Source organism: Nomascus leucogenys, chromosome 17, assembly GCF_006542625.1.
Source record: "Nomascus leucogenys isolate Asia chromosome 17, Asia_NLE_v1, whole genome shotgun sequence".
Taxonomy (NCBI): Eukaryota; Metazoa; Chordata; class Mammalia; order Primates; family Hylobatidae; genus Nomascus; species Nomascus leucogenys.
Window position 1 is genome coordinate 31,932,163 of NC_044397.1, and position 23,652 is coordinate 31,955,814.

Genomic DNA, 23,652 nt, shown 5'->3' on the forward strand with positions numbered 1-23,652 from the left:
ATGCCACTGCACCCCAGCCTGGGCTGGAGTCAAGACTCAGTCTCCAAAAAAAAAAAAACTGCCAAGAAAGCCTGTGAAGAATACTCTGTAATTTGCAAATTCTGAAACTGACTGAAAGAATGAGCAAAGAATATTAAGGGTATTTTATTTTTCCCCAAAATTCATGATGGGATAAATATGGCAGGATGTTATTCTGTGTTAAATCTACACAGTAGGCCCTTAGGTGTCAGGCATCTTCTATGTATCTGAAATATTTCCATCATTTCAAAAAAGTCATTATGAGTCACTTTTGTAAGAGCTGTGCTTTGATCTGGATAGTTCATCTGGGAAATAAAGAGTTTCTTAAAGATTTCTTTTTTTCTTTTTTTAGACGGAGTCTCATTCTGTGGCCCAGGCTGGAGTGCAGTGGTGGGATCTTGGCTCACTGCAACCTCCGCCTCCCGGGTTCAAGTGATTGTCCTGCCTCAGCCTCCCGAGTAGCTGGGACTACAGGTGCATACCACCACGTGAGGCTAATTTTTTGTATTTTTGGTAGAGACAGGGTTTCACTGCATTGCCAGGATGGTCTGAATCTCCTGACCTCACGATCCGCCTGCCTCGGCCTCCCAAAGTGCTGGGATTACAGGCGTGAGCCACCAGGCCCAGCCGAAATTTTACTTCTTAAGAAAATTTGTGGGCTGGGCGCAGTTGGTCACACCTTTAATCCCTACACTTTGAGAGGCTGAAGTGGGTGGATCACTTGAGGCCAGGAGTTCCAGACCAGCCTGAAACTGGACATGGTGAAACCCCGTCTCTACTAAAAATACAAAAATTAGCCAGGCTTGGTGGCATGCGTCTGTAATAACAGCTACTCAGGAGGCTGAGGCACGAGAATCGCTTGAACTCAGGAGACGGAGGTTGCAGTAAGTGGAGATTGCACCACTGCACTCCAGCCTGGGCTACAGAGGGAGACTCCGTCTGAAAAAAAAAAAAGAAAGAAAAAAAAGCAGCAAAAAATTGTGGCTCATGCTGTAATCCTAGCACTTTGGGAGGCTTGAGGCCAGGAGTTCAAGACTAGCCTGGGCAACATGACAAAACCCAGTCTCTACTAAAAATGCAAAAAAATTAGCCAGATATGATGGCACGTGCCTATAGTCTGAGCTACTCAGGTGGCTGAGGTGGGAGGATTGCTTGAGCCTGGGAGGTGGAGGTTGCAATGTGCCAAGATCACACCACTGTACTCCAGCCTGTGGGACAGAATGAAACACTGTCTCAAAAATAAAATAAAATTTGTATACTACCAGTTTCCCAAAAGAGATCTCTTTAGAAATTAAATCGTTTTGTAAGGTTTTGTTATTGTTTGTAACATTAAGTTCACAATACCTTTACTTATACTAACAAAAGTTTATGTAGAAACATTATCTTATTGCTAAGCTATACAAATCCTGTTTTTAAAAGAACTATTACTTTTAAGAATTTGGCAGGCATGAGGTGGGGCATGGTGGTTCATGCCTGTAATCCCAGCACTTTGGGAGGCCGAAGCGGGCGGATCACCAGAGATCAGGAGTTTGAGACCAGCCTGTCCAACATGATGAAACCCAATCTCTACTAAAAATACAAAAAAAAAAAAAAAAAAAAAAAATTAGCTGGGTGTGGTGGTGCGTGCCAGTAATCCCAGCTACCTAGGAGGCTGAGGTTGGAGAATCGTTTGAACCTGGAAGGCAGAAGTTGCAGTGAGCTGTGATCGCACCATTGCACTCCAGCCTGGGTGACAGAGTGAGACTCTGTCTCAAAAAAAAAAAAAAAAAAAAAAAAAGATTTGGCAGGCATGGTAGCTCACGCCTGTAATCCTAGCACTTTGGGAGGATGAGGTGGGTGGATCGCTTGAGCTCAGGAATTTGACAAGCCTGGGCAACATGGCAAAACCCATCTCTACAAAAAATACAAAAATTAGCCAGGTGTTGTGCTGTGCACCTGTAGTCCCAGCTACTTAGGAGACTGAAGCAGGAGGATCACTTGAACCTTGGGAGGTAGAGGCTACAGTGAGCTGAGATAGGGCCACTGTGTTCCAATGTGGATGACAAAGTAAGACCCTGTCTAAAAAAAAGAAAAAAAAAAAAAGGTGAGGCCAGGAGCGGTGGCTCACGCCTGTAATCCCAGCACTTTGGGAGGCCGAGGCAGGCGGATCGTGAGGTCAGGAGATTCAGACCATCCTGGCAATGCAGTGAAACCCTGTCTCTACTAAAAATACAAAAAATTAGCCTCGCGTGGTGGTATGCGCCTGTAGTCCCAGCTACTCGGGAGGCTGAGGCAAGAGAATCACTTGAACCCAGGAGGCAGAGGTTGCAGTGAGCCGAGATCCACCACTGCATTCAAGCCTCAGCAACAGAGCGAGACTCCGTCCCCCCGCCCCCCGCAAAAAAAAATAAAAATAAATAAATATATATATATATATGACCATAGGCACAACCTACTAACTTCTGAATTAATGGTGGCTCAGAGTTTTGGTTATATATTTGCATGCGACACATACGTATCATGATATGTTTGTGTGTATGTAATTACGGAGAGATTAGGCAAAGTTGAACAAGCATCATTTGAAAATAAACTTTGTTTTCATGCATACATAAAATTAGAGAACTTGTTTTACCTCACCCTTAGGTTTTTTTTTTTTTTTTTTTGAGACGGAGTCTCGCTCTGTCACCCAGGCTGGAGTGCAGTGGCGCAATCTCGGCTCACTGCAAGCTCCGCCTCCCGGGTTCATGCCATTCTCCTGCCTCAGCCTCTCTGAGTAGCTGGGACTACAGGCGCCCGCCACCACGCCCGGCTAATTTTTTTGTATTTTTAGTAGAGACGGGGTTTCACCGTGGTCTCGATCTCCTGACCTCGTGATCTGCCTGCCTCAGCCTCCCAAAGTGCTGGGATTACAAGCGTGAGCCACCGCGCCCGGCTACCCTTAGGTTTTAAATAGTTTATTTATTTATTTTTTTCAGACGGAGTCTTGCTCTGTCGCCCAGGCTGAAGGGCAGTGGTGAGATCTCGGCTCACTGCAACCTCCGCCTCCCGGGTTCAAGTGATTCTCGTGCCTCAGCCTTCCAAGTAGCTGGGATTACAGGTGCACAACACCATGCCTGGCTAGGTTTTTTGTATTTTTAGTAGAGATGGGGTTTCCCCATGTTGGCCAGGCTGATCTCGAACTCCTGACCTTAAATGATCCGCCTGCCTCAGCCTCCCAAAGTACGGGGATTACAGGAGTGAGCCACTGCGCCTGGCCCAGTCTTGAGTACTTTAAAGAAACTCCTAGATGGCATATTTCATCCGTAGATACTACAATATGTAGTCCTAACTGATAAAGACTTTTTATCACACCAACAAAAGTTAGTAATTCTTTTTTTTTTTTTTGAGATGGAGTCTCGCTCTGTAGCCCAGGCTGGAGTGCAGTGGCGCATCTTGGCTCACTGCAAGCTCTGCCTCCTGGGTTCACGCCATTCTCCTGCCTCAGCCTCCCGAGTAGCTGGGACTACAGGCGCCCCCCAAGCACGCCCGGCTAATTTTTTCTATTTTTTTTTAGTAGACATGGGGTTTCACCGTGTTAGCCAGAGTTGTCTCGATCTCCTGACCTCGTGATCTGCCCGCCTCAGCCTCCCAAAGTGCTGGGATTACAGGCATGAGCCACCGCGCCCGGCTAGTAATTCTTAAATATCATCTAACAGTCTATGTTCAAATTTTCCTGTCTCAAAAACATCTCTTTATCTCTGATCAATGGTGTCCAGCAAAAAAAAAAAAAAAAAAAAAAAACATCTTTTTTATGGTTTGTCAATTTGAAGTACATCCAAACAAAGTCTACACGTAGCAGAAGCAGAAGCAGAAGCAGATTATCACTTTTTTTCCTTCTTTCCTTTTTTTTTTTTTTTTTTTTTTTGGAAAGAGGGTCTCTCTCTGTTGCCCAGGCTGGGGGGCAGTGGTGCCATCATAGCTCACTGCAGTCTTTAACTCCTGGGCTCAAGCAATCCTCCCACCACAGCCTTCTGAGTACACAGGACTACAGGCCCATGCCAAGACACCTGGCCAATTCTTAAATTTTTTGTAGAGATGGAGGTCTCACTATGTTACCCAGGCTGGTCTCCAACTCCCAGGCTCAAGTGATCCTCCCGCCTCAGCCTCCCAAAATGCTGGGATTACAGGTGTGAGTCACCATGCCCGGCCTAGCCCACTTTTATAACTAAAGGCTTCAAACTCACCAGCAACAGCCAAGCTTTTAGAGTATATAGTAGTGCGTGCTGTGGTGGTATTTAGTAACTAACCCATCAAAAAAACTAATATATGCACATACATACATACTTTTTTTTTTTTTTTTTTGAGTTGGAGTCTCACTCTGTCGCCAGGCTGGAGTGCAGGGCGCGATCTCGGCTCACTGCAACCTCTGCCTCCCAGGGTCAGTGATCCACCTGCCTCAGCCTCCTGAGTAGCTGGGACTATGGGTGTGCACCACCACGCCCAGTTAATTTTTGTATTTTTAGTAGAGACGGGGTTTTACCATGTTGGCCGAGATGGTCTGGATCTTTTGACCTCGCGACCTACCTGCCTCGGCCTCCCAAATTGCTGGGATTACAGGCGTGAGCCACCGTGCCCGGCCTATACACATACATTTATTGTACATTTTACTGATTCAAAGAATGTTGTGTTGGAGATCCCCCAAACCACCTTCAAGTTGAGTGATTTTTTTTTTTTTTTTTTGAGATGGAGTCTCCCTCTGTCACCCAGGCTGGAGTGCAACTGCAATCTTGGCTCACTGCAACCTCTACCCCCTGGGTTCAAGGGATTTTCCTGCCTCAGCCTCCCAAGTAGCTGGCATTACAGGTGCATGGCACCACGCCTGGCTAATTTTTATATTTTTAGTATCACCATGTTGGTCAGGCTGGTCTCAAACTCCTGACTTCAAGTGATCTGCCTGCCTCGGCCTCCCAAAGTGCTGGGATCACAGGCGTGAGCTACTGAGCCCGGCCACATTCTGTGATTTGCTGGAAGTACTCAGACTCAGAAAGGCTGTCATACTTATGGTTGTAGCTTATTATAATGAATGGATATGGATTCAAATCAGCAAAGGAAAAGGTGCATAGGGCAGCATCCGGGAGATGCCAGGCCTAAGCTGCCTTTCACAGTGGAGTCATATATATATCCTTAATTTGCCCAGCAACAATGTGTGACAACATGCATAAAGTATGTCCAACTTGGGAAGCTACCCTGAGCCTAGGTGTCCAAGGGATTTTATTAGGCTCAGTCATGTAGGCATGGGGCATCCGCGTGACTCACCTTACCTACGCAGTCCCCAACCGCCCACCCAGAGGTTAACCTAATACAGCATGGCGCAAGGCGGCCACCACCAACCCACTGTTAGCATAAACTACTAGATGTTGCCCAAGGCCCGAGATATACAAATACACTTCTATCAAGTAGAATGTTCCAAGGGCTTAGATTATGTTTTAGGAGCAGGTCAAGAGCCAATCCTTTCTTTAGAATGTGCATACCCCAGAACTGTTGTGATAATACTGTGCTGCATGGATGTGTAGCAGATAATTTATTACACAAATAATAATGATAATAACATATAATACTCTTTACTATGATTCCAGATTTCCAGATAGCCTGTCACAGAATGCTTTTTTTTTTTCTAAGACAGAGTCTTGCTCTGTTGCCCAGGCTGGAGTGCAGTGGCACAATCTCAGCTCACTGCAACCTCCACCTCCCAGCCTCAAGCGATTCTCCTGCCTCAGACCCCCGAGTAGCTGGCACTACAGGTGCCTGTGCCACCATGCCCGGCTAATTTTTGTATTTTAGTAGAGATAGGGTTTCACCGTGTTGGTTAGGCTGGTTTCGAACTCCTGACCTCGAGTGATCTGTCCACCTCGGGCTCCCAAAGTCCTGGGATTATAGGCATGAGCCACCGCGCCTGGTCACTGCCCAGAATTTTCATCAGCCCAATGAAATACTCTTGTCTAAAAATATATTTACTCACAGACCTTGCAAGCTTGTATTTTACTTTTATTATTAGTTGCATTTATTCTGAAACTTTTGGTACAGATCTTGCAATGTTTTTTTCTTTTAAGAGACAGGGTCTCGCTATGTTGCCCAGGCTGGTCTCAGCCTCAAGCCAGCTTGCCGCCTGGCTGATGTTGCAATGTTAACATTAATTTCCTGGTACTGTTCTCTGATTTCCATCTTCTCCTTTCCAAGCCCTGCCATTCCACTCCAGCCCCACCCCTGCCTCTCATTCCTTCTACTTACTCTTTTTTTTTTTTTTTTTTTGAGTCAAAGTCTTGCTCTGTCGCCCAGGCTGGAGTGCAGTGGCATGATCTCGGCTCACTGCAACCTCTGCCTCCCAGGTTCAAGTGATTCTCCTGCCCCAGCCTCCCGAGCAGCTGGGATTACAGGCACGTGCCACCACGCCCAGCTAATTTTTGTATTGTCAGTAGAGACAGAGTTTCACCATGTTGGCCAGGCTGTTCTCGAACTCCCAACTTCAAGTGATCCACCTGCTTCAGCCTCCCAAAAGTGCTGGAATTACAGGCGTCAGCCACCGCACCTGGCCCCCACTTACTCTACACATAATCAGTTATTCATTCATTGAGAAATTAAGAATGCCTAGAATGCTCTATTACATTCATAGGAGTGAATAAGTAAGATGGACAAGGTGCCTCTGCTCATGAAACTTACACTTTTAAGGGAGGAAGTAAGAGATAATAAACATGATGTAATGTCAGGGGCTCATTATGTGTGATGAAGGAAACTAAAGCAGCGTAAGGAACAGAGACTGACAGTTTTGCTGTTGTAGCTAAGGTGGTCAGGGAAGGCCTCTTTGAAGCAGTGACACTTGAGCTGAGGCCTGAATGAAGTCAGAGATAGAAATGAGGCAGGAGCGGGGCACCATGGCTCACACCTATAATCCCAGCATCTTGGGAGGCTGAGGTGGGCGGATCACTTGAGGTCTGGGGTTCAAGACCAGCCTGGGCAACATGGCGAAACCCTGTCTCTACTAAAAATACAACAATCAAGCTGGCCACGGTGGCTCACGCCTGTAATCCCAGCACTTTGGGAGCCCGAGGCGGGTGGATCACGAGATCAAGAGCTCGAAACCCTCTTGGCCAACATGGTGAAACCCATCTCTGCTAAAAATACAAAAATTAGCCGGGCGTGGTGGCCCATACCTGTAGTCCCAGCTACTTGGGAGGCTGAGGCAGGAGAATTGCTTGAACCCAGGAGGCTGCAGTGAGCCGAGATCACACCCTCCACTCCAGCCCTGGCGACAGAGCGAGACGCCGTCTCAAAAAAAAACAAAAAACAACAACAACAAAAAAAAACAAAAAAAGAGGCAGGAGAGGCTGGGTGCAGTGGCTCACGCCTGTAATCCCAGTAGTTTGGGAAGCTGAGGTGGGCGGATCACTTGAGGTCAGGAGTTTGAGACCAGCCACGGCCAACATGGCAAAACCCTGTCTCTACTAAAAATACAAAAATTAGCTGTGCATGGTGGCATATGCCTATAATCCCAGCTACTCAGAACGCTGAGGCAGGAGAATCGCTTGAACTCAGGAGGCTGAGGTTGCAGAACTGAGATCGCGCCATTGCACTCCAGCCTAGGCGACAGAATAAGACTCCATCTCAAAAAAAAAAAAAAAAAAAAAAAGAAAAGAAAATGAGGCAGGAGAATCAGGAGTGAGGGTAATCAGTGGTTAACAAGGGTAAGGCATAAGCAAAAGATCAGCAAGTGCAGCCAGTTCTGGGCAAGATTAGGCAGCATAGGGGCCACATCTGCACTTCTGTGATAACACGACAGAAGTTTCCGCTTCAGCCATGGGTGTTAACCACATTCTTTCCGCTTAATAAAGACCCTAATTGAGGGGTCTCTTGAGCTGTGTGATCTCTTGAGCTTCGTGTCAATCCATCTGTGCTTTTTACTCCATTTGTTTGTCTTTTGTTGATTCGTTTCGTTGTTGTTGTTGTTGCTTTGTGGGGTTTTTGTTGCAATTTTTATTTATTTATTATTTTTGAGATGGAGTTTTGCTCTTGTTGCCCAGGCTGGAGTGCAGTGGTGTGATCTTGGGTCAATGCAACCTCCATCTCCTGGGTTCAAGCAATTCTCCTGCCTCAGCCTCCCGAGTAGCTGGGATTACAGGCATGTGCCATCACATCTGGCTAATTTTTAGGAGAGACAGGGTTTCGCCATGTTGGCCAGGCTGGTCTTGAACTCCTGACTTCAGGTGATCCTCCTGCCTCAGCCTCCCAAAGTGTTGGGATTACAGGTGTGAACCACCGTGCCTGGCCTAATTTTTGTATTTTCAGTAGAGACAGGGTTTCGCCATGTTGGCCAGGCTGGTCTTGAACCCCTGACCTCAGGTGATCCACCCGCCTTGGCCTCCCCAGAGTGCTGGGATGACAGGCCTGAGTCACCGTGCCCGGCCTTGTGTTGCAATTCTCGGTTCAACGCGCAAGCACCTGACCAACTCACAGCCAAGACTTTCCATCCGGTAACAGAAATACCTGCAAGAGGACTATTCCTGGCAGAGGAAACACAGAATGTAGAACCCCTAGAGCAAGAATGGCCCTGATGTCTTTTCAGAGGGGGAAAAGGTGGCAGGCAGTGGGGTGCGTGATGGAGGCAGATAGTAACCAGGGAGACAGATAAATGAGCCCTTACAAACTTTTGATGTGTGACTACTAGGGAAAGGCCTTTGCCAGGGGCTGGAGTGTAATTTTTTTTTTTTTTTTTGAGACGGAGTCTTGCTCTATTGCCAGGCTAGAGTGCAGGGCGCGATCTCGGCTCACTGCAAGCTCCGCCTCCCAGGTTCAAGCGATTCCCCTGCCTCAGCCTCCCGAGTAGCTGGGACTACAGGTGCGTGCCACCACACCCGGCTAACTTTTTTATTTTAGTAGAGATGGGGTTTCACCATGTTGGCTAAGATGGTCTCGATCTCCTCCTGACCTCGTGATTCACCTGCCTTAGCCTCCCAAAGTGTTGGGATTACAGGCGTAAGGCACCGCGCCTGGCCTGGAGTGTATATTCATGCACAAAGTGCAGCCTTGCAAAGTCCCAGGCAGGGTGCAGGCTTTATCTGAAGGTTCACAGAGTCACCCTGGCTGCTGAAGAGGGCACAGCAGAATTAGAAAGCATAGTGGGGTGATGAGCCCAGGCAGGAGATGAAGGTGGCTCAGACCAGGGTGGGGCGGTGGGGGTACTGAAAAGCGCTCAGACCCCACCCCGCCAGCTGCAGGGTGGTTTCAGACTCTGAACTCGAGGGGTTCCTAACGCGGGCTCCTTATAGCAAGGGGCACAGATGGAAGCAATGTTGTCCCATGCTTGCAAGTCTCACAGACTGGGGTATGAGTCCCACACCTGCCGTTGACAGCCTGGGTCTCTGGGCTAGCTAATTCCTTCAGGCCTGAGGAGTCCCTCCTTATAAAATGAAAATTTCGGTTGGGTGTAGTGGCTCACGCCTGTAATACCAGCACTGTGGGAGGCTGAGGCAGGAGGACGGTTTGAGGCCAGGAGTTTGAGACCAGCCTGGGCAACAGAGGGAGACTCCCGTCTCTACAAAAAAATAGGAAAATTTTGGCCGGGCGCAGTGGCTCATGCCTGTAATCTCAGCACTCTGGGAGGCCAAGGCGGGTGGATCATGAGGTCAGGAGATCGAGACCATCCTGGCTAACACGGTGAAACCCCATCTCTACTAAAAAATACAAAAAATTAGCCGGGCGGTGGCGGGCGCCTGTAGTCCCAGCTACTCGGGAGGCTGAGGCAGGAGAATGGCATGAACCCGGGAGGCAGAGCTTGCAGTGAGCTGAGAGCGCTCCACTGCACTCCAGCCTGGGCGACAGAGCGAGACTCCATCTCAAAAAAAAAAAAAAAAGGAAAATTAAAAAAAATTATTAGCCGGGCGTGTGGCATGTGCCTTTGGTCTCAGCTACTCGGGAGGTTGAGGTGGGAGAGTCGCTGGAGTCCGGGAATTCAAGGCGGCATTCAGGAATTCAAGGCTGCAGTGAGTCATGATTGCGCCACTGCACTCCAGCCTGAACGACAGAGCCATAAGCTGCCTTAAACAAACAGACAAACAGGGCGGGGCGCAGTGGTTCACGCCTGTAATCCTAGCACTTTGGGAGGCCAAGGCGGGCGGATCACTTGAGGTCAGGGGTTCGAGACCAGCCTAGCCAACATGGTGAAACTTCGTCTCTACTAAAAATACAAAAATTAGCCGTGGTGGCGCCCTCCTGTAATCACAGCTACACGGGAGCCTGAGGCAGGTGAATCGCTTGAGCCCGGAAGGCGGAGGATGCAGTGAGCCGAGATCACACCCACTGCACTCCAGCCTGGGGAACAGAGCGAGACTCCGTCTCAAAAAAAAAAAAAAAAAAAAAGGCCGGGCGCGGTGGCTCACGCCTGTAATCTCAGCACTTTGGGAGGCCGAGGCGGGTGGATCACGAGGTCAGAAGATCCCAGACCATCCTGGCTAACACGGTGAAACCTCGTCTCTACTAAAAATAAATTAGCCGGGCGTGGTGGCGGGCGCCTGTAGTCCCAGCTACTCGGAGAGGCTGAGGCAGGAGAATGGCGTGAATCCGGGAGGCGGAGCTTGCAGTGAGCCGAGATTGCGCCACTGCACTCCAGCCTGGGTGACAGAGCGAGACTCCGTCTCAAAAAAAAAAATAAATAAAATAAATTAGCCGGGCGTGGTGGCGGGTGCCTGTAGTCCCAGCTACTCGGGAGGCTGAGGCAGGAGAATTGCGTGAACCCGGGAGGCGGAGCTTGCAGTGAGCCGAGATCGGGCCACTGCACTCCAGCCTGGGTGACAGAGCGAGACTCCGTCTAAAAAAAAAAAAAAATCACAAAAAAGGAAAAGGAAATATCACCAGAACGGATATCACTGCACTTTTCACGAAAAAGAAAAAGGAAATACCAGAACGGATTTCACCGACGGGCAGACCTGCAATCGATTCAGCCAGCGGCTTCCGGATCAGAGTTTCTGCGCAGGCGTAGAGGGCTACGGCGGAAGCGGTGGCGTGGGGCTCAGTGCGCGTGCGCCGATCTTGGCCTCAGCGTGAGCATGCGCAGGGCCCCGCCCTCGCTGCGTCTGCGCTTGAGCGCCGACAATTTGGTGGCGGCGTCCGGAGGGTTCTGGTCTGCGCTTGGTGAGCTGCGCACGGGGTCTGTCCTGAGTGCGGGCTACGGGACCTTCGCCATGCCGGGGATGGTACTCTTCGGCCGACGCTGGGCCATCGCCAGCGACGACTTGGTCTTCCCAGGGTTCTTCGAGCTGGTCGTGCGAGTGCTGTGGTAAGGACAGCGGCTATGGGGGCGGTGGAGCGCACCGGGGAGGGAGCAGGGGGCGAGCTGCCCCTTGAGACGGTGACAGAAGTGGCTTCCCAAGCACTGTCGCGGTCCCAGCGCTGGCCACGCATCCTCTTATCGAGTCCTCATCACCGCCCGAAGAGGTGGGCAGTGGTGCTGTGTCCGTTTGACGGATGACAAACCGAAGCCTACAGAGTGACCCGGTGACACACAGGGGACCTGGAAGTCCGCGCATCAGGACGCGAGCACCTCTTTGTGTGCAGCGCCGAGACCTGGCCCTGGGGAGCCTCCGAGGGTGTTACCGCCGGCAAAACCTTGGCCTCGAGGTCTCCTTTCATGAGGCGGGAGCAGCCACTTGTGCCCTTCCTTCCCTTTGTACGGGGCACTTGAATCTGCAACATGAAGGATAAGAAAAAATACCGAGCCGGTTGTGGCTGCATTTCGTGAGAAGCAGACAGGCTCAACATACAACGCTGTTGTCTTTCAAAGTGTGGAATCAGTGGGAAGTGGCATTGGTACCTGAAGTCTGTTCCCAGAGGATCTGTGCAGGGAATGAATCATTGTTATGAAAAAGTAGAGTCTTGGCTGTGCGCCGTGGCTCACGCCTGTTATCTCAGCACATTGAGAGGCTGAGACGGGAGGATTGCTTGAGGGCAGGAGTTTGAGAACAACGTGGGTAACATAGTGAGACCCCTTTTCTTTTTATTTTTTGAGACAGGGTCTCACTGTACTACCCAGGCGGAAGTGCAGTGGTGCGATCACCACTCACTGCAGCCTCAACCTCCTGGGCTCAAGCAATCTTCCCACTTCAGTCTTCCAAGTAGCTGGGACCACAGACTCGTGCCACCACGCCCAGCTAACTTTTTCTATTTTTTGTAGAGATGGGGTCTCACTATGTTGCCCAGGCTAGTGTCCAACTCCTGTGCTCAAGTGATCCTCCTGCCTTGGCCTCCCAAAGTGCTGGGATTACAGACATGAGCCACCGTGCAGGGCCTGGATCTTTTATTATTGGCAGTTATATTCCAGGCCAGGTGCAGTGACTCATGCCTGTAATCCCAGCACTTTGGGAGGCCAAGGTAGGAAGATCACTTAAAGCCAGGAGTTCAAGACCAGCCTGGGCAACATAGCAAGACCCTGTCTCTACAAAAAGAAAAAAGAAAATTATATTCCAAAGTGAACCTTGCCTTGTTTCGGAAATTATTAACTCCTTTTATTTCTTTTTTTTTTTTGAGACGGAGTCTCACATTGTTGCCCTGGCTGGAGTGCAGTGGCAGGATCTTGGCTCACTGCAACCTCTGCATCCCAGGTTCAAGCAGTTCTCCTGCCTCAGCCTCCCAAGTAGCTGGGACTACAGGCGCGCACCACTACGCCCAACTATTTTTTTTTAATGTATTTTTAGTAGAGATGGGGTTTCACCATATTGATCAGGATGGTCTCGATCTCCTGACCTTGTAATCCGCCCACCTCGGCCTCCCAAAGTGCTGGGATTACAGGTGTGAGCCACCGCGCCTGGTCCCCTTTTATTTCTTTGTATCATTTTTACACAGCAGCTCCTTGGATTTCATTTCTGACCCTTTTTTTTTTTTTTGCCAGGTGGATTGGCATTCTGACATTGTATCTCATGCACAGAGAGAAGCTGGACTGTGCTGGCGGAGCCTTGCTCAGCAGTTACTTGATTGTCCTCATGATTCTCCTGGCAGTTGTCATATGTACCGTGTCAGCCATCATGTGTGTCAGCATGAGAGGTAAAAAGTAGCCTTTTCTATTTGATACCTATTTTTTAATAGCTTTATTGAGATATAATTCACATACAATTCACTTATGTAAACTTTCCAATTCAGCAGTTTTTAATATAATCACAGAGTTGTGCAACCATTACCACAATCAAGTTTATAACATTTTCTTCACTCCTAAAAGAAATCCTGTACCAGGCAGGACATGATGGCTCACACCTGTAATCCCAGCACTTTGGGAGGCCAAGGTGGGTGGATCACTTGAGGCCAGGAGCACAAGACTAGCCTGGCCAACACAGTGAAACCCCATCTCTACGTCTCTACTAAAAATAGAGAAAATTATATTGATGCGTGCTTGTGATCCCAGCTGCTAGGGAGCTGAGATCGCGCCACCGTACTCCAGCCTGGGTGACAGAGTGAGACTCTGTCACGAAAAAGAAAGAAAGAGATCCCGTACCCTTCAGCAGTCACTCCTCATTTTCCCCAAACTATCCCAACCCTAAGCATTCACTAATTTGCTTTCTGTCTGTGTACATTTGCCTATTGTGGACATCATATAAGTGGAATTGATTCACTGTGTGGCCTTTTGGTCTGGTTTCTTAAACTTAGCATAATGTCTTCAAGGTTCATCCATGTTTTAGCATGTATCAGTACTTCATTTTTATGGCTGAATAAGAGCATCAAATGAATGGATCACATTTTATTTATCCATTCGCCAGTTGGTAGGCATTTGGATTGTTTCCATTTTTCACCTATTACGAATAATGCAGCTATGAACATTCGCATACATGTGTTTATACAGACATGTTTTCATTTCTCTTGAGTATGTACCTAGGAGTGGAATTGCTGGATCATGTGTTAATGCTCTGTGAAACCTTTTGAGGAACTGCCAGACTTTTCCAAGCAGCTGTACCATTTTACATTCCCACCAGCAGTGTATAAGGGTTCTAATTGCTCAACGCTGTTATTATATGACTTGTTAATTATAGCCATCCTAGTGAATGTGAAGTGGTAGCTCATGATTTTGTTTTGTTTTGTTTTTTTGAGACGGAGTCACACTCTTGTCACCCAGGCTGGAGTGCCATGGCGCAATCTGGGCTCACTGTAACCTCTAGAGCCTCCCGGGTTCAAGTGATTCTCCTGCCTCAGCCTCCCGAGTAGCTGGGGCTACAGGCCGTTTGTTTTTTATCTCATGGCTTTGAGGAACATGTCTTTGATGACTAATGATGTTGAGCATCCTTTCATTTGCTTATTGCTCATTTGTATATCATTTTTGTGGAAATGTCTGTTCAGATCTTTTGCCCAATTTTAGACTAGGCTATTTATCCTTTTATTTTTTATTTTTATTTTTTGAGATAGTCTCCCTCCGTTGCGCAGGCTGGAGTGCAGTGGCATGCTCTCTGCTCACCGCAGCCTCCGTCTCCTGGGTTCAAATGATTCTCATGCCTCAGCCTCCCATGTAGCTGGGATTACAGGCACCCGCTGCCACGCCTGGCTAATTTTTGTATTTTTAGTAGAGATGGGGTTTTACCATGTTGGTCAGGCCTGTCTCGATCTCCTGACCTCAAGTGATCCACCTGCCTCGACTTCCCAAAGTGCTGGGATTACAAGTGTGAGTCACCGCGCCTGGCTCCTTTTATTTTTACATTGTGAGGTTTACAACTATTTTGTTGTTCTTAGAGACAGTGTCTTGCTCTGTTGCCCAGGCTAGAGTGCAGTGGCGCAATCATAGCTCACTGCAGCCTCAAATACCTGGGCGCAAGCAGTCCTCTCTTCTCAACCCCCAAGTAGCTGGAACTACAGGCACGTGCCACCATACCTGGCTAATTTTTTTTATTTGTATTTTTTGTAGAGACGGGGTCTTGCTATATAGCTTAGACTGATCTTGAACTCCTGGGCTCGAGTGATCCTCTCGTCTTGGTCTCCCAAAATGCTAGGATTACAGGGGTGAACCACCACGTCTGATCCCCTATTCTTCATATTTTTTATGTGTGTTACAGTTTTCTGTAGATAACCATTTATCTGAGAATGTCTCCAGAAGTGTTGGAAACCTTCCCTGTTGGATTCCTCTGCTTCATAGGATGATGTGAGCACTGTGGTGACTAATAAAGGAATGCATTCATAGAAACGATTCATCAGTCAGAGGCAGGGCTGTGTGACATGCCACCATCCGCCATATTTTAGTCTTTTGTCACTGCTTGAATTGGGATGGACGATGTATACATATCAGATATATGCTGGTGGAGGAGGTGCATGGGAAGGCACTGGTGATACAGTGAGTGACGGCATCAAGATCTTGACAGTTTGGAATAAAGGACTGAAGTGTAAAAGGTGTTAGCTCATGGGAGAAATGTAGAGGGTAGAAATGTTAGCAGCGACATCTTTCGTGAGAAAAAGACCTTAGGGTTTGGGATGACCAGCAAGAGTGGCATGTGCCTGATTACCACAGTAACATAGAAGACAGCTCTTTGTATTTTATTTTACTTTTTTCTTTTGAGATAGAGTTTCGCCCTTGTTGCCCAGGGCTGGACTGTAATGGCATAATCTCAGCTCACTGCAACCTCTGTCTCCCAGGTTCAAACAATTCTCTGCCTCAGCCTCCCAAGCAGCTGAGATTACAGGTGCGTGCCACCACACCCAGCTAATTTTTTTAGTAGAGACAAAGTTTCTTTTTTTTTTTTTTTTTGGGACAGAGTCTCACTCTTTTGCCCAGGTCAGACTGCAGTGGCACTATCTCTGTCTCGGCTCACTGCAAGCTCCACCTCCCGGGTTCACGCCATTCTCCTGCCTCAGCCTCCCACGTAGCTGGGACTACAGGCACCCGCCACTGCACCTGGCTAAATTTTTTTGTTGTATTTTTAGAAGAGACGGGGTTTCACCATGTTAGCCAGGATGGTCTTGATCTCCTGACCTCATGATCCACCCGCCTCGGCCTCTCAAAGTGCTAGGATTACAGGCATGAGCCACCGCACCTGGTCTAGTAGAGACAAAGTTTCACCATGTTGGCCAGGTTGGTCTCGAACTCCTGACCTCCGGTGATCCGCCCACCTCGTCCTCCCAAAGTGCTGGTATTACAGGTGTGAGCCACCGCACCCGGCTAGCTCTGTGTATTTTAGTATGCCTCTAGAAACATCCATGCAAGGAGGCTGGATTGATGGAGGCTCCACGTTTGTGTTGGCCCCCAAGTGTAGGCTGTCATTGGTGCCAGATGCTTAAGGAAAGAAAGAAACCATGTGTACAGTGTGGCTTCAGCACTGGGAAGCTTCTTATTGAAGGTGAAGTATTGAGACTGGTGTCATTTCAGATACAGCATTATCTAACTTATTTGTCCTTTTTTGTTCATCTCACATTCTGGTTAAACCACTGAGTTTGTGGCTGTAATAGCAGGATCAGAGTGGAAGGAGTCGGTGTACTTTTTTTTTTCCCTTACATGTTTGTTTGTCTTGAGATATTTTTGGTGTTGGGACGCCTTTACCTCCCTGTGAGGGATGCTTGTATTCACTCCGTTCCCTCCTCCTAGACACTCGTACGATGCTTGCATCATCATGTACTTGTGGTCAGAGCTCAGAAATCATCTGTGGGTTGTCGGAGTGTTGTGGGTTGTCTATCCCACAGCCTCCTCCAAACAGAACCCCGTTTTGTTTTGCCCCCATCCCACACATACCAAGTATGCGTCAGAGAAGCAGACTCTAGGCCCGGCTCACGTATCTGTGATCTGTTCAGGAATGGACACATGACCCAGTTTGGCCCAGTGAGAGTCAGGGAGAGTTTGGTGGAAGGTTCTGGGGAGGTGCTTCCTTGCCCCCCTAGGAAGGATCCAAAAGCCATTTATCATCACTCTCCTGGCTGAAGCTGCGTCTCCACTCACAGCCCAAGGCAAGCTGACATACAGAGCAGGGGAGAGCTGGGAGAAGCACAAGGAGATGGAGCCGGGTCTCAGTCAGGGCAGCCCTGTTGCCGTCCTGCTTCTACACTCAGTCCCTCAGGTCAGTGTGGCCCTTCCTGCTTTTCAGCCAGTTTGAGTTGAATTTTCTGTAGCTTGTGGCTAGAGATATCCCACCGAACTGAAAACAGTATTTTATAAAAACGTTCGTTTAATTGTCAGTTTGTTACATATAACATCATATGCCTTATTAAAAATATGTATTGAAGGCCAGGCACGGTGGTTCACACCTGTAATCCCAGCACTTTGGGAGGCTGAGGCGGGTGGATCACGAGGTCAGGAGATTGAGACCATTTTGGCTAACATGGTGAAACCCCACCTCTACTAAAAATACAAAAAATTAGCCGGGCGTGGTGGTGGGCGCCTGTAGTCCCACCTACTTGGGAGGCTGAGGCAGGAAAATCTCTTGAACTCGGGAGGCGGAGGTTGCAGTGAGCCGAGATCGCGCCAGCGATCTCAGCTTCCTGAGTAGCTGGGACTACATGAGCACACCACCATGCCCGGCTAATTTTTTATATTTTAGTAGAGATGAGGTTTCACCATGTTAGCCAGGCTGGTCTCAAACTCCTGAGCTCAGGCAATCCATCCACCTTGGCCTCCCAAAGTGCTAGGATTACAGGCGTGAGCCACCGCACCCAGCCAGAAAGTTTTTCTAGGCAGGCAAAACTGTGTAAAGGAGATTTTCACAGTATCATCATCATCATCATCATCATCTTTTTAAAAAAATAATCAGAGATGAGGTCTCTCCGTGTTCCCCAGGGTGGTCTCGAACTCCTGGGCTCAAGCAATCCTCCTGCCTTGACCACCCAATGTGCTGGGATCAATATCTTATTTTCTGGAACTTAATCAGAGCAACTCCATCTCTTCATTCCTGGTCTGTGTATTTCATTAATGCAATATCAGCAGTTGTCATCACAGTTGGAGTTTCAGGTCCAGGTGCTGCTGACATTATGATGTGTCTGTTTTTAGAATCCCAGCCCTCCAGGAAGCAGTGTGTATGCAGATACTGTTTCCTGTTTCTCTGGGGTGTTTGACTATTGTTATAACAAGCTCCAAATATAGGACTGTGGTTTTTTTTTTGTTTTGTTTTGTTTTGTTTTTTTACATACCTGCACCCTTTCCCCTTCAGAGAGGTTAGTGTTACAGTTATTTAGCTTATAAAATTTTGTCTTTGTGCCAAAAATGAGGCTGTTAGTGCCTAATATTTTATTTATTTATTTTTGCATTTTAAAAATTATTATTGGCCGGGCGCGGTGGCTCAAGCCTGTAATCCCAGCACTTTGGGAGGCCGAGGTGGGCGGATCACGAGGTCAGGAGATCGAGACCATCCTGGCTAACACGGTGAAACCCCGTCTCTACTAAAAATACAAAAAATTAGCCGGGCGTGTTGGCGGGTGCCTGTAGTCCCAGCTACTCGGGAGGCTGAGGCAGGAGAATGGCGTGAACCCCGGGAGGCGGAGCTTGCAGTGAGCCGAGATTGCGCCACTGCACTCCAGCCTGGGGGACAGAGCAAGACTCTGTCTCAAAAATAAAATAAAATAAAATAAAATAAAATAAAATAAAAATTATTATTATACTTTAAGTTCTATGGTACATGTGCACAACATGCAGGTTTGTTACATATGTGTACATGTGCCGTGTTGGTGTGCTGCACTCGTTTTTTGTTTTTGTTTTTTTTTTTTTGAGACGGAGTCTCGCTCTGTCGCCCAGGCTGGAGTGCAGTGGCGCGATCTCGACTCACTGCAACCTCTGCCTCCCGGGTTCATGCCTTTCTCCTGCCTCAGCCTCCCGAGTAGCTGGGAATACAGGCGCCCGCCACCATGCCCGGCTAATTGTTTGTATTTTTAGTAGAGATGGGGTTTCACAGTGTTAGCCAGGATGATCTCGATCTCCTGACCTCGTGATCCACCCGCCTCGGCCTCCCAAAGTGTGGGATTACAGGCGTGAGCCACCGCACCCGGCTGCACCCATTAATCGTTATTTACATTAGGTATATCTCCTAATGCTATCCCTCCCCCCTCCCCCACCCCACGACAGGCCCTGGTGTGTGATGTTCCCCACCCTGTGTCCGAGTGTTCTCATTGTTCAGTTCCCATCTATGAGTGAGAACATGCAGTGTTTAGTTTTCTGTCCTTGCGATAGTTTGCTCAGAATGATGGTTTCCAGCTTCATCCATATCCCTACAAAGGACGTGAACTCATCCTTCTTTATGTTAGTGCCTAATATTTTAAAATGTAACTATTTAAGTCATTCTAACAGAAGATAATTTTTGGAATTTAAAAGCTATTTCCTGGCAGGGTGCTGTGGCTCATGCCTGTAATCCCAGCACTTTGCGAGGCAAAGGCAGGCAGATCACTTGAGGTCAGGAGTTCAAGACCAGCCTGGCCAACATGGTGAAACCCAGTCTCTACTAAAAATACAAAAATTAGCCAGATGTAATGCCTCTAATCCCGGCTACTAGGGAGGCTGAGGCAGGAGGATCGCTTGAACCTGGGAGGCGGAGGTGGTGGTAAGCTGAGATCACACCACTGCACTCCAGCCTGGGCAACAGAGTGATACTCCATCTAAAAAAACAAAACCAAAAACAAAAACAAAAATTAACCAAAAAACCCCCACAAAAAAAAAAACTGTCTATGGGACTATTAGGCCAATTTCAGCGTGGTGGTGTGCACCTGGTCCCAGCTACCCGAGAGGCTGAGGTGGGTGGATCACTTGAGCCTGAGAGGTTGAGGCTGCAGTGAGTCGTGATTGTGCTACCACACTCCAGCCTGGGCAAGAGAGTGAGACCCTGTCTCCAAAAAAAAAAAAAAAAAAGGTAGCTATTACGCTGTCTGAGCTTCAGTTTGCTTGCTCATACGTAAAATGAGATAATGACTAACCCAGTCATTGTGGGGATTAAAGAACAACGCGCATAAAGTGTTTTAGGATGGTGTCTAGAACAATATAGGTCTCAAAGGGACGTGGAACTTATTTTCCTGGCTGTTAGAATTTGGGTGACCATATATCCCTGTTTGCCTGGGACAGTTCTGTTTTGTGCCTGTTGTCCCAGCATAATTATTATTATTATTTTTTTTTTTTTTTTGAGACCTAGTCTTGCTCTGTCGCCCAGGCTAGAGTACAGTGGTGCAATCTCAGCTCACTGCAACCTCCACCTCCTGGCTTCAAGTGATTCTCCTGTCTCAGCCTCCCTTGCAAGTAGCTGGGATTACAGACGCCCGCCACCACGCCTCGCTAATTTTGTTTAGTAGAGATGAGGCTTCACCATGTTGGCCAGGCTGGTCTCGAACTCCTGACCTCAGGTGATCTACCTGCCTTGGCCTCCTCCCAAAGTGCTGGGAGTATAGATGTGAGCCACTGCGCCTGGCCCCAGCATAATTATTAATAGTCCCCTTTTTTGTTCTCAGAAGTATACCAGTTTGGGCCATGATTATATTGTCACCCCAGTGAGAACCCAGAAGTGTTTTTAATCCCTGGTAAATCTTAAAAAAGAGCCCAAGACTTTTTGTCACGTTTCCCATCCTCACTTTCTCACTTGCTCTCTGACTTAGGTACTGATTGCCAATTACAAGTAGAAAAAGTCAGGAGGCGGGTGTGTGCACAGTACAAATGTATGCTCTGCAAAAACTGTATTTTTGCAAAAAGGAAGCTCTTCATCTCTGAGGAAGCAACTGAGCAGTCGGAACATTTTTTGTATTTCAGGAACAATTTGTAACCCTGGACCGCGGAAGTCTATGTCTAAGCTGCTTTACATCCGCTTGGCGCTCTTTTTTCCAGAGATGGTCTGGGCCTCTCTGGGGGCCGCCTGGGTGGCAGATGGTGTTCAGTGCGACAGGACAGTTGTAAACGGCATCATCGCAACCGTCGTGGTCAGGTGACGTCTCCCTTCTTCTCTTTGAGTTTCGGTGGATTTGAAGCATAGGTGAACAAACCCTTCTAACATGACAGAGAGTCCAGCATCCCTCGGATTTCCTGAAATAGTTAGAAATTGGAGTTAGTTTCTGCGTAACTCATGAAAATTTAGAGACACTGTTTACCCATGAAATACAACTCGTCTTTCATTATGTATGTATTGATGTAGATTTCTTTCCTTACTGGTTCTTTATTTTCTACATTCCCTTCTCTCTCTCTTTTTTCTTTGTTTCTTAAAGTCTTTTATTCCTAACCCTTCTCTTATAAGAATTCGGAAGAAAACCAAAGACCAAAACCAGAGCAAAAACTAAAACTAAAGGTGTGAAAAGAGATACGGTGTCCAGAAGTGGGACAGGGGATAATATTCTAGAACAATAAGGTTTTTGTGTTTTCTAGGCTAAAAATCTTAGAGATGATCCAGTCCCGCCCCCTTAACACCCTCTGTTGTAAATAAGGAATCAGACCTGGGCTGTTGCTGCATTTCTTGAGTCACACCGCCAGGGGGGCAGAAGAGCCCCTTCGGGAGGGGCATCTTCCCGGTGGCGTGTGCTCCTGATTCCAGCGTCTTGCAGTGTGGAAATATTTAAACATATAGATGAGAGGCCTATCAGAGTACCCTGTGCTACCTTCATGAGAAGAGCCCTGAGGCACTGAAGGGGAAGGGCGTATGTCATGGCCATATGGAGAAGAAGTGCCCGCTGCTTCCGGGCCCAGGCTGCAGCTCTGCCCAGCGGACACCTCCCTGTTCCTTCTGTAACCTTTACTGTTAGGGTGGGGCCTGGGTTAACCATTGATTCATAAGGAACTTTTTTTTTTTTTCTTGGAGACAGAGTCTCCCTCTGTCGCCAGGCTGGAGTGCAGTGGTGCCATCTCGGCTCACTGCAATCTCCCGACTCTCTGGTTCAAGCGATTCTCCTGCCTCAGCCTCCTGAGAAGCTTGGACTACAGGCACCCGCCACCACACCCAGCTAATTTTTGTGTTTTTAGTAGAGACGGGGTTTCACCATGTTGGCCAGGCTGGTCTCGATCTCCTGACCTTGTGATCTGCCGGCCTCGGCCTCCCAAAGTGCTGGGATTACAGGTGTGAGCCACCACGCCCAGCCTCATAAGGAACTTTCTAGAAGAAAGTTGCTTACCTCAGGCAGGTTCCAGGAAAGCTGCATCTTCCTCGGTAACAGAACCTCCGTGGTAGAGACTCAGAAACTGAACCTGGAGGAGGGACCCCAGACACCTGTGTCTGGGCTGGGGCCCACAGTCACCGAGCCTTTTCCTGTCTCTGTCTTGCAGTTGGATCATCATCGCTGCCACAGTGGTTTCCATTATCATTGTCTTTGACCCTCTTGGGGGGAAAATGGCTCCATATTCCTCTGCCGGCCCCAGCCACCTGGATAGTCATGATTCAAGCCAGTTACTTAATGGCCTCAAGACAGCAGCTACAAGCGTGTGGGAAACCAGAATCAAGCTCTTGTGCTGTTGCATTGGGAAAGACGACCATACTCGGGTTGCTTTTTCGAGTACGGCAGAGCTTTTCTCAACCTACTTTTCAGTAAGCCAAGGGGATCTGGTTTGGTCTCTTTCTTCTGTTTCAGTAAATGCTTCTGATGGAGCCAGTCCCTCTGTTCCCATAAAACAGCGTTTGAGAACCTGGCGTCTTTGGGTGTGTGGGGGGTGGCGGGAGACCCTCTGTGATGAGCCCTCCAGGGAGCAGTTAACTGCAAGAGCCACACCTTCTCAGACCCTGTGTCCCAGTAGGACATGTGTTCATATTGACACCCACTCACTACCCTGTCGAAATGCTGGATTAGCCTGTAAGGAACCACATAACGGACACTGTACACTTTGAGAATAATTTGCAGCTGCTATTGAGCAGATACCAAGCACAGGCAGTGGCATGAATCGAGGTTGGAATCAGATAGTGAGTGACTTCTTAGCACTTTGTGTCATGATGGAAATGATCGATGATGCTACTTTTGGAAGACAGTTTGAGTAGATGATTGCAGCACAGAAGGGAGAGTCATTCTAGAGCAATTTCTTCCCGCAATTTGAAAATGCTTGTTTTTTTTCACATGCAGCGTGTCATCTTTTTATATGACATTCTCTGCTAAATGCTGTTATATTCCATACTGAGACGAGGTAAGGGAGGAAGAGTTCTCTGCTTATCCTGCACGCCTGCCAGCCTCTCTTCCCACCACTGCACTATCCGACTTGTCACCATTCAGGCCTGGTCCTGGAGCCTGACACCAAGCCGTAGCAGCAGCCTCCGTAGAGGGAAGAGGGAAGCGTGTCCCCTAAATAACTTAAAGGAGTGCCTCAACCTAATCTTAACATATTTGGAAGAGGGAAGAAGAGAAGCTGGTTATTTCTAGAGGATGTTGTAATCTGCATCACAGGCAGAACTGATGGCTCAGTGGCCGAGTGGCCAGTATATTGTCCCTTCTTTTTTTTTTGAGACAAGGTCTCGTTTTGTCTCCTAGGCTGGAGTGCAGTGGCGCAATCTTGGCTGCAAGCTCCGCCTCCCGTGTTCAAGAGATTCTCTTAACTCAGCCTACTGAGTAGCTAGAGTACTACAATAGCTGGGATGACAGGCACCTGTCACCACACCCAGCTAATTTTTGTATTTATAGTAGAGACGGGATTTCACCATGTTGGCCAGGCTGGTCTCGAACTTCTGACCTCAGGTGATCCGCCCACCTCGGCCTCCCAAAGTGCTGGGATTACAGGCGTGAGCCACCGCACCCGGCAGTATATTG

At 48.2% G+C, this 23,652-nt stretch overlaps 1 protein-coding gene across 3 annotated transcripts in view; it reads left to right on the forward strand.

Moving 5' to 3' along the window:
• The first annotated feature begins 11,043 nt into the window (after positions 1-11,043).
• The window catches only part of DAGLB (diacylglycerol lipase beta), a 37,806-nt gene continuing 25,197 nt past the window's right edge, over positions 11,044-23,652 (forward strand). The window contains exons 1-4 of one of the 3 annotated variants that reach the window (XM_030796448.1): positions 11,044-11,302; positions 12,911-13,062; positions 20,693-20,864; positions 22,190-22,448. In XM_030796448.1, coding sequence (XP_030652308.1) covers positions 11,073-11,302; positions 12,911-13,062; positions 20,693-20,864; positions 22,190-22,448 — 813 coding nt within the window. In that variant the 5' untranslated portion in view covers positions 11,044-11,072. The remainder of the gene's footprint in view (positions 11,303-12,910; positions 13,063-20,692; positions 20,865-22,189; positions 22,449-23,652) is intronic. The other 2 variants (XM_030796450.1, XM_030796449.1) reach the window with 2 other exon arrangements.